Source organism: Malaya genurostris, chromosome 2 (assembly GCF_030247185.1).
Source record: "Malaya genurostris strain Urasoe2022 chromosome 2, Malgen_1.1, whole genome shotgun sequence".
NCBI classification, from domain to species: domain Eukaryota; kingdom Metazoa; phylum Arthropoda; class Insecta; order Diptera; family Culicidae; genus Malaya; species Malaya genurostris.
Window position 1 is genome coordinate 67,476,139 of NC_080571.1, and position 19,704 is coordinate 67,495,842.

Consider the following 19,704-nt stretch of genomic DNA (forward strand, 5'->3'; position numbering starts at 1 on the left):
CGTGTAATTCTCGAGAAAGACGAAAATTTCGACCGCTAAGGTATAGGCTTTATTTTCTGCAATATGTTGACGAACTGGTAAAGTAGCAACTGTTGGGATTTCATTTTTTCTATATATTTTCTTATAGTAAAATATTTCAAGAATATTCTGTGAGCCTATCCTATTTTTTAAGCCTATCGGAACAAAACTCAGAAAGTTAAGGGCCTTTATCTTTGCTTATCTCATACTGCGAAGAAGTAAAAACCCAGCGCACATGCCCAAGATTTCTACTTTGATTGACTTAAAAACTTTACAAAACATTCTTGAAATGTTTCATTATAACGGAATAGAGAAGAAAAAATATGATTTTTTGAAAATGTTAGACCCTACGGGCTCCATAGAGTAATAAATTGTTTCCTTCGATTTTATAGACAAAACACTTTAAACGCGTCTTTCTAGAAAGCAGGTTTTGAAAGTCCGTGTCCATCGTCATTCAAAAACTACTTTCTTTTTTTTTTTTTTATTTTAAATTTTGTACACACTTTCTACATGTAAAATACCAAACCCCAAAGTTTTCCTATTCGTTGTTTGTTACTTTGAGGGAGGTTTTAGAGTTTCGAAATGGCGGATTTTTTTCGTGAAAAATCGTAGTTTTGACTTTAAACAACCATCAAAAATTAAAAAGAATAAAAAAAAACATCAAACAGAAACATTGGGGTCTAGAAAAAACTTCTACTCTATCTACCCAAGTTACCACGACGCAATATAACTTTACATTATTTCAGCTTTAAAAATTCGCGTGAAGAAATTTTTTAAATGCAGTGGAATAACACATGTTTTTACATTGCTATTATAAAGCTGAAAAGGGAGATTATTAGATTGTTATAGGATCTGACAGGTGATGCAGGAATTGCACATTAATAAAGTAGCTATAGTGAAAATATCTACTTTATCGATGGTAACAATTTCAACTGTAGATTATAAATGTCACAAAGCAATAAGAGTGCTTAAATAATGAGTTACGAATGAAATTCAAATATTGAAAATGATATTTAATATTCAATATATATAAATGAAGATCACTATAAATGTTGTTTATGGCGTATTATTTTTATATTTATTTGGATTCGAACCCATAAACCGTGGCTCTCTGGTTTCGTAGCCAGCACCTTTCACCTAGAACCTTGACGTATTTTGTTCGCAGATAAGAATCTTACTTTATCACTAATAGCTTTATAATCTTTTCCCAATTTTACATAACATTTATATATGTTAGCAATGCATAACGCTGCACAATGTTAACAGTGTTGTTTTCGAATGTTTAGATATAAGTAAAATACAAAATTTCCTCGGTAATCCATTTTACTTCTGTACTACCGACACATATTGGTAAATAAAGGTAAACTTAGACTAGCTTTAAATCATAGTACTTCTCCACTTTTTATCAATACCAAAACATTGATTTAATGCAGCTATTCAATTTCCTTGCACTGTTATTATTGAAGTTTCGTTGCTTCAAAATATAGCATTGAATGCACGGTGGAAGGTTGTTGTAAGATAATGCGCAGTTACATTTTGAATGCAAATTTAATGCACATTGCTTTAAAGTATGTAGGATTAATGTAAATATACATAAACAATGCAAAAATAGAGTTGTTAATGTGCAGTGATATAATGCACATGGTTACTTGATTTTTTTCGTAGATTGGTTCAAATGAACAAGTAGAGAGTTTGTATGGTCGAGTTTAGCCTCAATGATGTATTTTTCGCATAATTTTTACTTTCGAAATGTCAATTATTTACCCTTCCCGAATCCCGAATTTCCACTTTAAACTTAATATTTTACTGAATTTCGGCAAAGATAGCTTTTTCTAAAATATTCGGTTTATTATTTCCGCTTTCTCGGTAATTCAAAATGTTTTACTGATATTCGGTTATGTAATTACCAACAATTGGTTCGTTCTACCGAAATTAGCAAATTAATCATATCAACTTACCGGAATTTCAGTAAACAGCTTTTAGAAAATCGAAACTCGGTGATTCAACAAAGTAGCAATTTTTCTTCAGTGCAAAACCAAGCGATGTAAATAAGTACATGTGTTCATATATGGAATCAGTTGCAACTAAAAATTAAATCCGAATTTAGGGATATGTTTGGTGATATCAAGAACAAATTTGTTCAACGTTCGATGATTATTCGTGGCAAGAAATACCTCAGAGCATTCTTACGGGATAAAGATCCTCGCAAAGCAAGATCTCGGTAAATTACCTGTCAAATGTATAATACCAAGAATCTCCGTTGTTTTAATGTTTGCCGAACACATTAGGCTGTACAAATAACGGCGAAATTTTACCGAGATTCGGGAAAAAATCTAAGTGTGTAAAATGATGATGATTTCATGTCGTAACAAAAAATTTAAAACAATTCAGCCATTACGAAGTAAATTTTTTTTAACAAAAAAATTATGAGATTTTGTGGACTTTGAACAATTAAAAAGACTCGGACACACGAAAACTGGTTTGTAAACCCACAAATCGAGTGAACGGACTTTAAAAATGTTGTTCAAAACGTGGCTGAGTGCGAGCAAATCTACTTTATCTCCAAAAGCATGTTTTCGAAACCGAACCTATCAAGTGAAATTGTTTTGATTTTCTATTTCTGGTTGCTTGAATCTTACAATTTCGAACCGGGAAACATGATGCTCCAACATACCAATGGACGGGCGATTTATGTTTCGTTTGATCACTAGCATACTGGTAGGACTGTCAAAAGAATAAAAACATTGCCAAAAAAGCATGGCGTTTGGGAAAGCTGATAGCATGCGCAATGCTCACATCTATTCCTCATGCTGCAAATATGCGAACGTTTTGCTTTGTGTGGGTGCGATCTGCCTCACTTTGAGATTTTTGACAGAAGTAATCTAGCTTTCAGAAGTTTCGATCCTCGAATGTTTCCAAATTTCTCTGTGCCGAAGGAACCTAGTGAAAATGTGTTGATTTTTTAATATAAACCCCGTTCGAGAGTTTACCCGTGTCAGCTGCTATCTAATGCATCACCGACTGACTGCATGTATCTTTCGACAATCTTCAAAGTGTTGAAAATGATATATCAGTGTTTTTGGTTCTTCACGACCTGCTTTTCCTTCCTCTTCAATGCCCTATGGCTATGTTGTAATTTCGCCTCAGTCGGCATCCCGTGGCTTATGCTGTTATTCTTTCTGATTTGCATCGCTTCCAAGTTTGTAAAACTGAAATGTCCTGCGGGGGAAGTAGTTCAATCGATGCTTCATAGAACCGAAAAGGAGGTAGGCTCCGAAGTGCTGTACTGGCCTATCGTTTGTAGGGGTGGGGCATTTGATGCACCAGAGAATTCACTTGCGGCAATCAATCAAGTATGAGTCACGATTTGCATGATTTTTTTCTATGATGAATTCCAAATTGTTTTTTATTTATTTCAGTGTTTATCACAAAAGTGTTACAATATTCTACTTGATTTAAGCATAACAAGCGATGATCACTTGGTGGTACTTCATCGAACGACTTTAGAGAAAGCGAATATAACCGAGCCCATCCACAAACTAAAACTAAGCGTGTTAGAACATTTTAACATCTCGGAGCATCATCCTCTAGGGTATGGACGAAATAAATTATATAGTATAAAGAAACAACAAACATGTTTCATTTCTTATTTCAGGCAACATTTCCAACTAGAGAAAATCATTACATTCGAAAGATTACTGAAGTTGCTAGAAACGAACGAACTAACAGTGTTCCTGCTAGCTTCCCACACCAGTACCAAGTTAACTGAGTTGCTGCGGGATGCGATTGCCAGGAACTCTATCTTTACTAAGCGAATTGTTTTCTGCTGCTCATCACCGGTAGCTATTTATCAGGTGTGTGGTATTTTCATATTTATTAGCTGATTTGTTTCTAATCAATTTTCAATTTATGCGAGGCGAAGCCAGAACTTTGCATATTATCCCAGGACAACAAGATCCTTGATCTTTACAATTATAATAGAATGTTAGGTCTCCTATAAATTTGGTTTGAACTAATTATTATTAAGCTTTTCACAGTGCTTCTACAGTTTTCATTGTGACTTTATGCACATAAATTATTTTTTGGTTGAGTGTATTCATGCAGTAAAATCCAGAAGAGAGAGCATTAGAAACGTTAGATATTCCTGGTTTCATTTTGACAAACTGAACTGAGCGACCAGTGTGTTCAAAGTAACTTCCATCTTACATGATTTTATAGTTTAATATTAGAATCTAGAGCCTGAGCCCATATAAATGCTTTCAAATTACTACATTTATCATATTTTTTCTAAGCTATTTGTCGTATATTTAAATGTAAAAAAGAATGCAAGTTGCATTATGTTCTAAGGTAGAAACGAGTATTAAATGCTTTGTGCTCTGTACAATATTATCAATACATTAGTAAAGCTGTGCATCAGAAGCTTTCTTTCCAATTGGATTTGAACAATACGAAATGATAAGTTTAAAGCAAAGTTATTTTTTCTATCTCAATTTTCAGTTACGTCAGCACTGCCCCGATCTAGTTTGCGGTTTGTGGATGGACAAGTCTACACTCTCCCGTACCCAACAGTATTTAAACGCATCGACAATTTTGATGTCTATCTATGGTGCCATCTTTCGCAACATCGTTGCACCTGTCATCGGCATTAGTCTAGTGTTTATCCACAAAGAAGAATTCAACGCGTAAGTTTGGGGATCCGATTATTTCACTTCTAATCTATCTACTGTCTAATTTCTAACATCAACTTATAGCTATGAACTCCATACTTTGTATTCTGAAATTGGAATTCTGAATTCTGAACTTTCAACTCTGAATTTCGTTCCCTAAAATCTAAACCCTGAAACTCTATGTTCTCTTAGCTCCCATTTTTGAACTTTAATTCTAAGCTCTAAACTGTGTACTCCGAACTCTAAACTCAGAACTCCTATCTATGTAATCTGAGTTCTGAACTCAGGACTATGGACTTTGAACTCAGAAATTTGAACTCAGAATTAAAAACTGTAGAATCTGAACTCTAAACATTGCAATTAGAATTTTGAATTCTAAACTAACGTGTTCGATTCAGAATTCGAAACTGTGAACTCATAATTCATAAATCTAGGCTCAAAACTCAAAACTCAAAACTCAAAACTTAAAACTCAAAACTTAAAACTCAAAACTCAAAACTCAAAACTCTAAACTCTAAACTCTAAACTCTAAACTCTAAACTCTAAACTCTAAACTCTAAACTCTAAACTCTAAACTCTAAACTCTAAACTCTAAACTCTAAACTCTAAACTCTAAACTCTAAACTCTAAACTCTAAACTCTAAACTCTAAACTGTAAACTCTAAACTCTAAACTCTAAACTCTAAACTCTAAACTCTAAACTCTAAACTCTAAACTCTAAACTCTAAACTCTAAACTCTAAACTCTAAACTCTAAACTCTAAACTCTAAACTCTAAACTCTAAACTGTAAACTCTAAACTCTAAACTCTAAACTCTAAACTCTAAACTCTTAACTCTTAACTCTTAACTCTAAACTCTACACTATATATTCTGCACTCGGTCTCGGAGTTAAGAATTGTGAACTCTAATTTAGGAACTCGGAACTCAGAACTCAGAACTTCGAGCTCTGAATTTGAAACGTAAATCTTGGATCTCGGAGCTCTGCATCGTGCTGTTATATTAAAATTTAAAACTAAAAACTGAAAATTTCAATTCAGAACACAAAACTCCAAACTCGATACTTCAAACTTTAAACGCAGAAACTGAGGAATATAAATAATCGAAAACTCAGTAACTCAGCAACTTAGCATATCAGCAACTTAGCACTTAGAAACTCAGAAACTCTAGAACTCGAAAATCTTGAATACTGGAACGCGAAAACTCTGAAACTCAAAACTCAGAGACTCTGAAACTTTGAAACTCATAACGCAGAAATCAGATATCAGAAATTCTAAACGATGAAAATGCCTACTGTATTAGATTTTGCACGAACATAACATAACCTCACAAAAATGAACAAAATGAATCAATTTTGACAGCTATCAGTGGTTTGTTTATGTGTTCATTGCGTTCATTCTAATTTGAATACGTGTTAATAGATATGTAAACAAACCACTGATAGCTGTCAAAAGGTGAATTTGATTCAGCGGCAGTTCATTGGTAGTTCATTCGAGTGGTCATCGTGCAAAGCCTAATTTGAGTATAATTTTCAAAGTCTATTATGTATCGGACGAACTTTCACTACTAAAATTTGATACGATGAACCTGACATACAATTAAATATTACGAAATAACCAGTTCTTCATGATAAAATTTGGTGGTTCTGAAAACAACATTTAATGAAGGCGTTCATGATGGAGAGTGACGAGTTGAGTTCAAATATATTCTGATTCGGAGCTATGCATTTTATATAACAAATGAACAGACAGTGGTACTTCAAACTACAGCTGGTTGAAAATTAGGACGTATACAGTACAGCGAACGAAAATATTGCATAATTCTTTGGGTATACAAATATGGGTCTAAATAGCAACATACAGAATTTTGATGGCGATTACTTTATTTTGGATTTGAATATTTTAGTGAAAGAAACTATCAAAAGGCTTTACGGGAGAAATTTCTAGCATTCAGAAGGGCCAAATTATGTAATTCTCTAAGTTATAAACACACAAATCTAATCAAATTATCCCAGCACGACTTGAGTGTTTGAGGTTTTGTACCACCCCTCTGCTTCTCCCGACAATCGAAGTCCAAATGAAAGCACGACCTGAGCATTTCACGCTTTATATCTGGTTTGTTCTTACTGATGCTGGTGGGAGAACCTCACTTCGACATCCAGTTCCATCTACAGAACTAGAAGAAATAAACGATTTTCAATCAAACTTTATATTTTATTATCGTCCAGTGTATAATCGGAACTGATATGTGCTTGAATATCTCAAAACCGTCATCCGGGTGCGAAAAAGGCAAGTAAGCGTGATGAAATTTCCTCTTTATTTCCAAAATTTTTAGAAAACTTCGTTTTTGAGTTATTCATGGTTATCTCAGGCTATTGAAAATTTAAACACAAAGTCCTGATCATATTTCCGATAACTTGTAGAAAAAATTATGTTGTTGGGTTAAGCACATCAAGAGATATTCGCGATAAAGTTCTGCCCATTCTTGTACATGGTAAATTTTGAAAAGGCGCCCCATAGAAAAGTAAGTCGTATTCACGACAATAAACAATGGTTTACTAGTCGTTCACAGATCAACTACGAGCTTCTTTTTATAACTTGGTATGAAATAACACGGAGTTTTCGTACATTTCGATAGTCCCACGGCAAAAGGACCTAACTGCAAATGAGAGCCTCTCTTTGTTTACTTTCTCTTTTGATTATTACGGAGCCATTATTGCAAATTCTCTAAAGTTTTCAATATAAATCGAAAGCTTGTAGTTTTACCTTAAAAGTTTTGCGAAGAGTAGAGCGTCAAATATAAAATCAGTTCGTTAGATCGTGAAAGAAAAAGTAAACAAAGAGAAACTGTCATTTGCAGTTAGGTCTTTTTGTCGTGGGACGGTCGATTTCACCTGTGATGAACTTTATTGCCACGCTTCTGCACTCTTACCAGTCGCTACCTAATTTTGGGTCAAAACCTACCCAAAATCAACTAAAGTTAATCTCCCCATTTTTATGTAACGAGAGATGACCTCAAAATTTAGGTAAATATTTGTTTTCCCAAAGTGTTGTCATGGAAACTTTGGTAAAGCTTACGCTACCCATTTTTTGCGATCAATCCAAAGTTTGAGTAGATAACGACCTAATTTTGGGTAGCTTATAGAAGAGCTCAACAATGAGTGATTTCTCCTCAAAAAATAAGTAAACTCGATTTTCAGTGTGGCGTCTTTGTCTATTTTATACGATGATGTCTAATTACTAAATTGAAAGAAAGAAATGATTTGAAAATCTATCAATTATTAGACTAGGATCCTATATGGTCGAAGAATAAATAAAATTTTATTGAATAAGGAAAAATAAAATCGTGAACTTATTAAATCCAGGGAGACGAGAAATGAGAGGAACAACAGAAATTACAAAATCATTTTGTTTTGATTTATTTCTATCAATAGAAGAACTACACATTTGACAATCAGTATTTCCCTTCTTTTCAGGCAAATATCAACTCTTTGGCACAACGTCGGTGTGCGACCCATAGTTTATACAATCAATTCTCCAAACGAAAAACGATATTTTCAGCAAGTAACGAAAACACAGTATTTGACCGATTCACTGCGCTCTGAGCCGCAAATCATCTTCAAAACAAAGCGCAAGTGAGCAGATATTGTGAACTAACGGTTCTAGTGAATTCGGGAACTTCGTACTATTGCGGCAGCATTTATTTATTTATTTGTAACCTCTAGTTTAGTTTAGCATAAAGTCAGAAACGAATCGTCGCGTACGGTGAATAATGTTGCTTTTTTACTGATGCTTTAACAATTAGGTCTTCAAAGATTGCAGCTTATTTCGTGTCAAGCACTATACAGCTAACGAATAAGACCGTATTTTTACATTGTATTTATCTCGTGAAGTTTTGTGTACCTTTTAGTTTAATCTTTTGTTAGGTTCGAATCGTACCGTTTTTTTTCAAATGTGAGAGATATATCCTTTTTTATACTATTTTATTTGTACATATGTGATGTATTGTTCATGTAACAACCCAGTATTCATTTAGAATATTTTTTCTGATGGCTATTTTTAAAATCATGGTCAGCTTGTCCAGGAACTTTCGTAACATCATTATTTTAGCTGAACGAAGTGGTATAGTACTATGATGTATGATGTTTGCAGTGTTTTTTCACATTTTCTGGCTTCTAATATTCACGAATGAAGTGATAAAATTGCTTTTATGCATCGAGAAAATAAATTATATAATATTTGTTTTGTATCAAAATGTGCGAATATAGACATAAAACTATAATAAAATGTGTTATGGATCCGAAATATTCCATTCGATTGACACATTCTTGCAAAGCTGAATTACCAGTAACGACACCTGCCAATGAAAAATGGAACCAAGAAAAGGATTATTCTTTCGGAAATTTTCATTTCGGCAGTAGTGATTTGCAACATTTTTATCGTTTTTTCAATAGTACAAATAGATATCAGCAATAAAAGTACACTCGGAGTCGAAGAAAATCGATTTCAAAGTGATTACTACTACTTTTTTTTAAGTGTAAACTACGATTAAACATGGAAAATCTTCAGAAATGTGTGAAATTGGGTATAAGTTTAGGTTTTTTCGCATCAACATTTTTTTAAACAGAAACAAGTGTAATGTTGATTTCTCGAGTACTAGAATGTATAGCGATCGAGTACTATTTATTTTGGATACTTTATTTGTTATTTCCAGGTATTTGAAAAATCGATTTTCGATTCCTGATTGGCATATTGTCCCTAAACTGAAATGTAGAGGCGCTGCTTGTTTAGATGCTTTCAGCAAGAGCTGTCAAATCGGTAGGAAAATTTCTAATTACTCCACCTTCTCAACGATTTCTTATGAAAACGGGCAAATTCATTCGGAAAATCATAGTAGAAGTTGAAGAAAAAGTTTTCACTCTGAGGTGGTAATGTTGATCTTAGTTCATTGTGCGAAATCTACCGTTTATTCATAATAGTGCATTAAACTTGGTTTGATATCATTTTTCAAATGCCTGGAAATAACAAATAAAGTATAAAAAATAAATAGTACTCGAACGCTAAACATTCTAGTACTCCAGAAATCAACATTACACTGGTTTCTGTTTAAAAAAAATGTTGATCCGAAAAAACCTAACCTCACTCAATTTCACACATTTCTGAAGATTTTCCATGTTTAATCGTAGTTTACACTAAAAAAAGTAGCAGTAATCACTTTGAAATCGATTTTCTTCTACTCCGAGTGTATTTTATTGCTGATATCTATTTGTACTATTGAATAAACGATAAAAAATGTTGCAAATCACTACTGCCGATATGAAAATTTCCGAAAGAATCTTCCTTTTCTTGGTTCCATTTTTCATTGGCAGGTGTCGCTACCGGAAAATCAGTTTTGCGACAATGTGCCAATTCAGTTTGCTTTTTCTCACTCAATTCCAACAGAATTTCGAACCGATCGATTGGCGGCGGAATTTATTCGGAATCAGTTGTTGCACAGGTTAAACTGTTACACTAATCGCTATAGACAACCATGACACGTCCAGAATAGACCAGAAGATACAACAAAGTAGTTTCGTTACACGAGAAGGCTCCTGCACACAAAGCAAACCCGGTTCAGGATACAAGCGAAGCACTTTGCTGGCAGCTGCTACTCCACTCACCGTACTCATCAGACTTGGCCCCCTTTGACTTCCAATTGTTTTCATCGATGGGCACTTCGATTCTTACGAAAAAGTTGAAAATTGAGTGTCTGATTGGCTTGCTTCAAAAGATGAACGTTTCTATTGGCGTGTGGTTCATAAATTGTTAAAAATGTAATCAAGATATGTAGAAAGAAATGGCCAATACTTCGAAGTTTTAGGAAAAATATTTAGGTGAATCGCTGTGGTTTCATATGTTTGAAGCATATATAATAAAATAATGAAACAAATTTAATTTAAGGGAGTATTTATGACTTGCACATGATGGTGTTTTAAATATATAATCGAAATTGTTTTCTCAATTTCCTCTAGTTCTTTGAATTTTATTTCAACAATATATTTATACTAGTGCTGTATGAATTCATTTTTGAAATTATTTTGATTAAAATAAAATTTCCGGTTTTTCACTGTCTGTCAATTCATTCAATTGACTTCTGTGGTTATACTCAAATGACAAATACACTGGAATTAACTTGTCGTCAATTCTATCGTCCTACGACCATAGGGCCTAACCACAGACTAACAGACAGGACACTCAAATTAGATTCTTCAATCATTTTAACGGTCATTTTGAATATTCCTTTATTTGGGACAGTACTCACATATGTCATGATGACGCCACGTTACCCTATCAAAAACATCCTGTCTGTCATCTAGACTGTGTTTATTTTTTTCATTTACCAACAGAGTTGCCATTCATACAGAATTACCTGTAATGTATTGAGTTGTATACCTTCATGCGAATTTCATGCAGGATACAGATTTAATTCATATTGCCAAAACTATATATATAATTGTGCCTACTTCTCATCCTCCAACGCAATACAAAATCGAACCAATATTTACTTGCTTCTGGTCTGCCGCCACTCAATTTCGGGTGAAAACTTCCAACACAATAAAAAATAGTCTAGATGAACAACGTTGAGTCAAATAAATGGTTACCTTCCAACATCGCGAAAAAGTTAAATATATTATTAACGTAATCCAATAATTTATTGTGACGATTCATTTTCAAATATTTTGATGAAATCAGGCGTCCCTGCAAGCAGCTGATCGGTGTTGACAAACGAGGGGAAACCAACTAGTAAAAAAACTTGTACATATCACAAGGGGTGTACAGATACTAAATAGTTCGCGCAGTACAATATAGGTGGAACTAGTGCATCACGAAAAAATATTTTTATAAGAATTTACTCATACTGTCATGTCTGTTAGTCTGTGGCCTAACTGCAAATGACCGCTTTTCTTTGTTTACTCTCTCTTTCGCGAATTACGCGATCGATTTTATATTTGATGCTCAAATCGCATAATTTTCAAGTAAAAAATGAAAGGTTTCGATTAATATTTAATGCTTTAAAGAAATTGCTATCCTGGCTCCGTAATGAACGAAAGAAAAAGTAAACAAAGAGAGGTTTTCATTTGCAGTTTAGCCCTTTTGTCGTGAGACCAGTCACGTATCCAGAGAGGGGGGCCCGAGGGGCCCTGGCCCATCCCGAAATCAAAAATAGATATATAATTATTTAGAAGGTCTCCGACATGTGTTACAGAAATAACAAGATAGTAAACGTAAAGAAATGTAATACAATAACAGTTACAGTGGAAATGTTTAAAGTGTCTGTTAAAAACACTCGTAAAAGGCACACCGAGAATCAGGTACATAAGCAATCTTCAGTAACATTATTTTTTAATCTTTGGGCCTCTCCCGAAACGAAATCCTAGGCACGGGCCTGCGTGAGACAATCAGGTTTTGCACGACATGACATAACCTCACAAAATGAACAGAATTAACATTTTTTGACAGCCACCGGTGTTTTGTTTACAGTTTAAAAGCTCATCAGAGGTTCATCGTTTGAAATCAAAAATTAAAAATTGCAAGTCGCCTCACACTAAACAGATTTATAAAAATATCGCTATTTGATGCTGGAAACGCATGCAGGGCAATCTTTTCAGTTCTTTTCTCTATTGAACACGTTTTTAACAGGCACCTTTTCGTCATTTTTCGATTTTTAATTTGCAGTGCAAAGCAAAACAAGCACAGGCAGCTGTCAAAGATGAACTTAATTCATCGACAGTTCAATAGTGCCGTCATCGTGCAAAACCTAATTAGGTTTTGCACGAACATAACATAACCTCACAAAAATGAACAAAATGAATCAATTTTGACAGCTATCAGTGGTTTGTTTATGTGTTCGTTGCGTTCATTCTAATTTGAATACGTGTTAATAGATATGTAAACAAATCACTGATAGCTGTCAAAAGGTGAACTTGTTTCATCGCCAGTTCATTAGCGGCCCTTACACGAGTCATTAAAAATGTCATTACTAAAAAATAATATCATTTTAATGAACGTGTAATGGTGCACTAATGACGAAATTTCTAACAAATTTGAAATACATCATTACTTAGTCATAATTTAAAATGACATTTTTAATGCTCGTGTAAGAGCCGCTATTAGGTTTTGCACGAACATGACATAACCTCACAAAAATGAACAGAATGAACTTTTTTTGACAGTCGACGTGTACTTGTTTACAGTTTAAAAATTCATCAGAAGTTCATCGGTCGAATGTAAAAATTGCAAGTCGCCTCACACTCAACAGATTCATACATATATCGCTCCTAGATGCTGGAAACACATACAGGGCAATCTTTTTAGTTATTTTCACTGTGGAATACGTTTTCAACAGACACTTTTTCGTCATTTTTTCAATTTTTAACTTGCAGTCGCAAAACAAAACAAGTACACGGCAACTGTCAAAGATGAACTTGATTCATCGGCAATTCATTTATGTCGTCATCGTGCAAAACCTAATTGGTAGTTCATTTGAGTGGTCATCGTGCAGAACCTAATAACAAAAAATGAACTTTATTCATTCATCAAAACCTAAATCTCGATGAACATTATAAAAGGTCTCAAGTGCAAATGACAGTTTCTCTTGGTTTACATTATCTTTCAATTATTACGGCAAATTCCAGTAATTTCCAACAAATTCTACAGTGCATATCGAAAGTTGATGGTTTTTGCTATTATCCTATGTGAAGTGTTAGATGGACAGATTGCTGATTGGACTGTAATACTCTAAAGAGACAGTAAACAAAGAGAAACTGTCATTTGCACTTAGGACCTTTTCGCGTGTTTGTCTTCATATATATATTTATATATATATATATATATATATATATATATATATATATATATATATATATATATATATATATATATATATATATATATATATATATATATATATATATATATATATATATATATATATATATATATATATATATATCTACACGTTGGACGAAAGTGTTTTATACGTAATTTTGCAGCATTTGATTTGATACTTAAATTGCAAATGTAAATCATTTCAAATCTTATTCAAATGAAATCACATTGAAACATATAGATAATACACTTTCATTCCATCTATCAAACAGCAGATTGATTCTAATTGTATTGAATAAATATAATTGTCAGATAAGTGCATATAAGCTTACTGAAATAGGGTAACAGAGGTATTTTGGCCACTCCATATATTTTGGCCCACCTAACAAACTATATGGATTCAATCGATCTTAGGTAACCCATGTTGCATCAGTTTGAAGCTAATCACATTAAATTACCCATTGCGGAAGGATTTTTCAAAGATATTTAAACATTTGGTGGATATTTTTACAAAGTGGGCCAAAATAAAATCGATCCTAAAGCGGGCCAAAATACCTCTGTTACCCTACTTCTTAGCTTTTAGCTTAGTTCACACTTAATTTTCATGTAGAATAATTTTTTATATTAAATGCATGAAATCTTGTTAATAGAATGTCATCATTTGAATATAATGGTTCAGATAATTTGCTAAACATAGTTTAATGCATTGAAGTTATACGATTTAATTTTATATTCTATATATTGTAAAACTCGTAAATAGTGCTGAGATGAAAAAACAAACAAAAATAATGACATGCTGAATCGTTTTTCATTAAAATTCACCGGCAATTTAATGAATGTACTTATTGTGTCAAAAATTTCTAAGACATTTGATAAAAAAATTGATTCAATCAGCTCACGAAGTTTCTTGTAGCTATTTTGTTTAAAATAAAAAATATTTATATAACATATATACATCACTATGGTGGCACTTCAAACTAACATGTTTTGACCATGCCTTATGTCGTAGAGTCACACACTTTGTCCTTATGTTCGAATCATTCGCTATCAACATGCTTACACACAATATTGAAATTAAATGACACTCCCACTTGTCATATGACGATACACTATAAATTTATGCAAAATTTAAAGCACAAATGAAGCGTAATTGATTTCTCAGTGTGCTTAGAAACATGAAACGAATTTACAGAAACATATATTAAAAATCTGTTTTAATCCACCTAGAAGTGCTGTATTGCCTTTCTCATATAACTCATGTGTTAATTACTATTACTAAGGGATTCTACAAAAGGCTACATTAGCATAACCTTTTCATTTTTTAACAGTTTTGACCCAAGTTAATAGTATTTCTTCGTTTTTGGCATCTTCGCTCGAAATGAAGTTTTAACATTTTTAAACACATTCCACCACGATGTTTCAGAACCGGAAGTGAGATCCGAACAAAAATCAAAAGCAGTCTATTTTAATAGACGTTGACCCTTTTATTTGAAACTTTTTTGAACTATTTCCGCTACTTCCGGAGCCGGAAGCTCAAAACGGATGGTTTGGCCAACATCTAGCATAACATTTGAATTGAAACTGTTTTAAATCAAATTTAGAATTTTTACGTTTTTTTTGCATTATCGCTCTTTATGAGTGGTTGCAATTTCGTACCACACTACCTTGTATTTCCGAAGCCGGAAGCCAGATCTGGATAAAATTCTGCATCAATTTATGGAAACAAAATACTTTCCATTTGTATCTGAGTTTGCGAAGATCGGTTTAGCCGTTTTTGAAAATTGGATTGATTTCCGGTTTGGAGAACACAAGCACTTTCCCGATACCTCCAGAACCAGGAACGATAATCCGGTATACAAAAAATCAATGTAATTGATCATCAACTAACTATATCTGTCTGATTGAAGAATTATACTTACCTTACCTAACAGCTATAGTCCTGGGGTGCCCTTTGCTGTATCAAGCATACGTCTCCACATAACTCGGTCCATGGCTGCTCGTCACCATCGATCGATCGATCGAAGGGTTTTTCTGAGTCCAAAGTACGCACGATTCCCATCGAAAATAGGTCTCTGAATTTCTCTGCTGGTGTCATTATCAGCGGTCACCAGTGAGCCCAAATACACGAACTCGTCAATCACCTCGATATCGTCACCGTCTATCAATATTCGTGGTGGGAGGCGTAGTGTTTCTTCTCTAGAGCCTCTTCCTCTCATGTATTTTGTTTTTGACGCATTTAGGGCCAATCCGATACGCCTAGCTTCAGCTTTCAGTCCGATGTAGGTTTCCGTCATCTTCTCAAGGTTACGTGTCACAATATCAATATCGCCAGCGAAGCCAAAAAGTTGTACGGACTTTCGGAAGTCGTCGATCCTCGTTCTTCGAATCACACCTTCCAAGGCAATATTGAACAGCCAACACAGTCGAAAATCGTTTGCGGTCGAAGCAAACAAAGACAATACAGTGCAGTGAACAATAGAGTGTACGGAATGGTCAAATACGATTAAACAAAGCCTGAAACTTGGCCAACAAGGCCAAATTCAATTTGTATAGATTTCAAGCGTTGCAAAGTACATTCGTAACCGAATGTTCGAAGTGAGCACACGCGTTTTTTAACAATCGACATCGGTAAGACGAAGGTGCCTATCACAGCAGAGGCTGTAGTATAGGCATTAAATAAAAGTGATAAAAAGTAGCATCCCCGCAAGTGAGTTCTGTCTGTGCACCGGTTTTGTATCAGTATCGACAGTAGACGCTATTGTGCTATCCTCGGGCAGCAGTTATTTCTATTGTTTGCTACCCGCATCACAGCAGCCAAATCCTGAGTCAAGGTCACGCTGAAGCACAACGAAGGAGTGAAGGAGCAACTCACCTAACAGCTTACCGTGACATACTGTTAAGTATTTTCTCAAACTTTTTCTTTCAACTTTTACTATTCATATATTTTCTTTTCATTTTATTTCTTTCTTTTTCATTTCAAGTGCGGGAGACTTCTTTACTCCCGCACTTTAAATATGAATATTGATGACAGTGGGGGTGTCTCGGAGGAGGGCGAAGCTGAACGAATGAACGAAGAACATTTAGAGGCTGAGTTTGCTTCCGAGATGCCATCTACCCCTCTTATACCATCTCCCCCTCCGATACCATCTCCCTCTCCAATGCCATCTCCCTCTCCGATGCCTCCATCTCCCTCTAAGATATTGCCTGCTCGCCAAAAAGTTTACCAAGACGATGGCTCGGGGGGTCCGTGGGTGGTATACTTCCGGCCCAAATTAAAGTCTCTCAGAGTTTTAAATATTGCTCGGGACCTGGAAAAACATTACTCGGCAATAAAAACAATAGATAAGGTTTCGCAAAACAAGTTACGCGTTGTTGTGTCCGACCTGAAGCAAGCAAACGGGATTGCTACCAACGAGTTGTTCACGGAGGAGTACCGCGTGTACGTCCCGTCTCATGTGGTGGAGATCGACGGTGTGGTCCGTGACGAAAGTCTGACAATCGAAGATCTGATGAAGGACGGGGTAGGCCGTTTCAAAAACCCCGACCTTCAACCAGTGAAAATTTTGGAGTGCAAGCAATTGCACTCCAAATCGATAGATGGTAAATTTTACCAATCGGACTCATTTCGCGTGACTTTTGCCGGATCTGCACTTCCAAATTATTTGGTAGTGAGTGGAGTTCGTCTACCTGTTCGGCTGTATGTACCGCGGGTAATGCATTGTACAAGCTGCAAACAGCTAGGTCATACGGCAACCTATTGTTGCAACAAACTGCGATGCGGCAAATGCGGAGAGGCCCATGAGGACGATCTCTGCAGAAGAGCAGTGGAAAAGTGTTGCTACTGCGGGGAGAATCCTCATGATCTTTCGGTGTGCCCTACGTACATACAGCGTGCGGAGAAATTGAAGCGATCCGTGAAAGAACGTTCCAAACGTTCTTATGCGGAAATCTTAAAAAGAACCACTCCATCGACCCCTGAGAACCCGTTTGCAATCTTGCCAGTTGAAGAGGATACCTCTGACGACCCAGGCGAAGGACCTTCCTACACACAGGTTGAAGGAAGCAGGAAAAGACAAAATCTGGCTTCTCCCAAGCTTCCTCGTAAAGGCCTCAGACTGTCCTCTTCGTCACAAAAGAACCAAACGGAAACAAAAAGTGCTGACTCAAAACCGAAGCAAACACCTCCTGGGTTCAAAAAACTTAGGGATGATAAGGAGTACCCAGCACTTCCTGGGGCATCAAAAAACCCGAATGACCCCAAAGCACAACCAGAAAATCCAACAAACGCTGGATTATTGAAATTTTCTGATATCGTGGACTGGATATTAACAGCCTTCAATATTACTGATCCTCTGAAAAGCTTCCTAACTGCTCTACTGCCAACAGTAAGGACATTTTTAAAACAGTTGACTGAACAATGGCCCCTCCTTGCAGCGATCGTATCTTTTGATGGATAATTTACCACTGAGAATCGAAGATATGATCATTGTGCTTCAGTGGAATTGCAGAAGTATCATCCCAAAACTTGATTCTTTCAAACACTTAATACATACTCATAATTGCGATGTATTCTCCTTGAGTGAAACTTGGCTTACTTCTAACATCAACCTCGACTTCCATAATTTTAACATAATCCGCCTGGACCGAGAAGACTCTTATGGAGGGGTACTTTTAGGGATTAAAAAGTGCTATTCATTTTATCGTATTAACCTCCCCTCGACACCGGGAATTGAAGTTGTTGCTTGCCAAATTAATATTAAAGGCAAAGATCTATGTATAGCTTCTATCTACATTCCTCCCAGAGTCTCGATAGGGCATCGTCGGCTTGCAGACATCATAGAACTTCTTCCTTCACCGCGGCTGGTTTTAGGGGACTTTAACTCGCATGGTACAGGATGGGGCTGCTTATATGATGATAATCGTTCTTCGTTAATTCAAGATCTGTGTGACAACTTCAATTTGACAATTCTAAACACGGGAGAAATCACACGGAACCCTAGACCACCAGCACAACCAAGTGCGCTGGATTTATCCCTTTGCTCGACTTCGCTACAGTTAGATTGCAAGTGGAAGGTAATCTGTGATCCTCACGGTAGCGATCACTTGCCGATCATAGTTTCTATCACCAACCGTGGAAGACCATCGGAAACAATCAATGTTTCGTACGATTTCACACGAAACATTGATTGGAAACGTTACGCGAGCTCGATGTCTGAGAAACTGGAAACATCACAGGAGCTTCCTCCGGAGGAAGAGTATACATTTTTGGCTGGCTTGATTCTTGACACCGCAATTCAAGCTCAGACGAAACGAGTACCTAGCGCGCAAACTAGTATGCGTTCTCCCAACCCATGGTGGGACAAAGAGTGCTCAGAGCTGAAAACGAAAAAAGCTTCAGCCTTCATCTCGTTTAGAAGGAACGGAACTCCAGATAATTATCGGAAATACGCGGCGTTAGAATTTCAAATGAAAAGTCTGATTAAAGCTAAGAAACGCGGTTACTGGCGAAGGTTTGTTGACGGATTAACGAGAGAAACAGCAATGAGCACTCTTTGGAATACGGCCCGTCGCATGCGCAATCGAAATCACGCGAACGAAAGCGAGGAATATTCTAACCGCTGGATATTTGATTTCGCTAAGAAAGTATGTCCTGATTCTGTTCCGGAACAGAAGATATCCCGCGTCGCGACATTGAATACAAACGAAACACCGTTTTCGATGGTAGAGTTCTCACTTGCGCTCTTGTCGTGTAACAATAGAGCCCCGGGGTTAGACAGAATTAAATTCAACTTGTTGAAAAATCTGCCCGACTCTGCCAAAAGGCGCTTGTTGAATTTATTCAACAAGTTCCTCGAGGGTAATATTGTCCCACACGAATGGAGAGAAGTGAGAGTTATTACTATTCAAAAACCTGGAAAACCAGCCTCCGATCACAATTCGTATCGGCCGATTGCTATGCTTTCCTGTATTCGGAAATTGTTGGAGAAAATGATTCTCTTCCGTCTAGACAATTGGGTCGAAACAAATGGATTGCTTTCAGGTACACAATTTGGGTTCCGCAGGGGCAAAGGAACGAACGATTGTCTAGCGTTGCTCTCAACAGAAATTCAAATGGCATTTGCTCGTAAAGAACAAATGGCATCAGTTTTCCTCG

The 19,704-nt window shown here is 35.8% G+C and overlaps 1 protein-coding gene across 1 annotated transcript; it reads left to right on the forward strand.

Annotated features, from left to right (window-relative positions):
- Positions 1-2,853: 2,853 nt before the first annotated feature.
- On the forward strand, positions 2,854-8,946 carry LOC131430787 (glycerophosphodiester phosphodiesterase 1). Its single transcript, XM_058595994.1, has 5 exons — positions 2,854-3,371; positions 3,438-3,610; positions 3,674-3,872; positions 4,516-4,700; positions 8,159-8,946. Exons 1-5 carry the CDS (start codon positions 3,048-3,050, stop codon positions 8,319-8,321), a joined length of 1,044 nt encoding a protein of 347 aa, XP_058451977.1. The 5' UTR covers positions 2,854-3,047; the 3' UTR covers positions 8,322-8,946.
- The last annotated feature ends 10,758 nt before the right edge of the window (positions 8,947-19,704 follow it).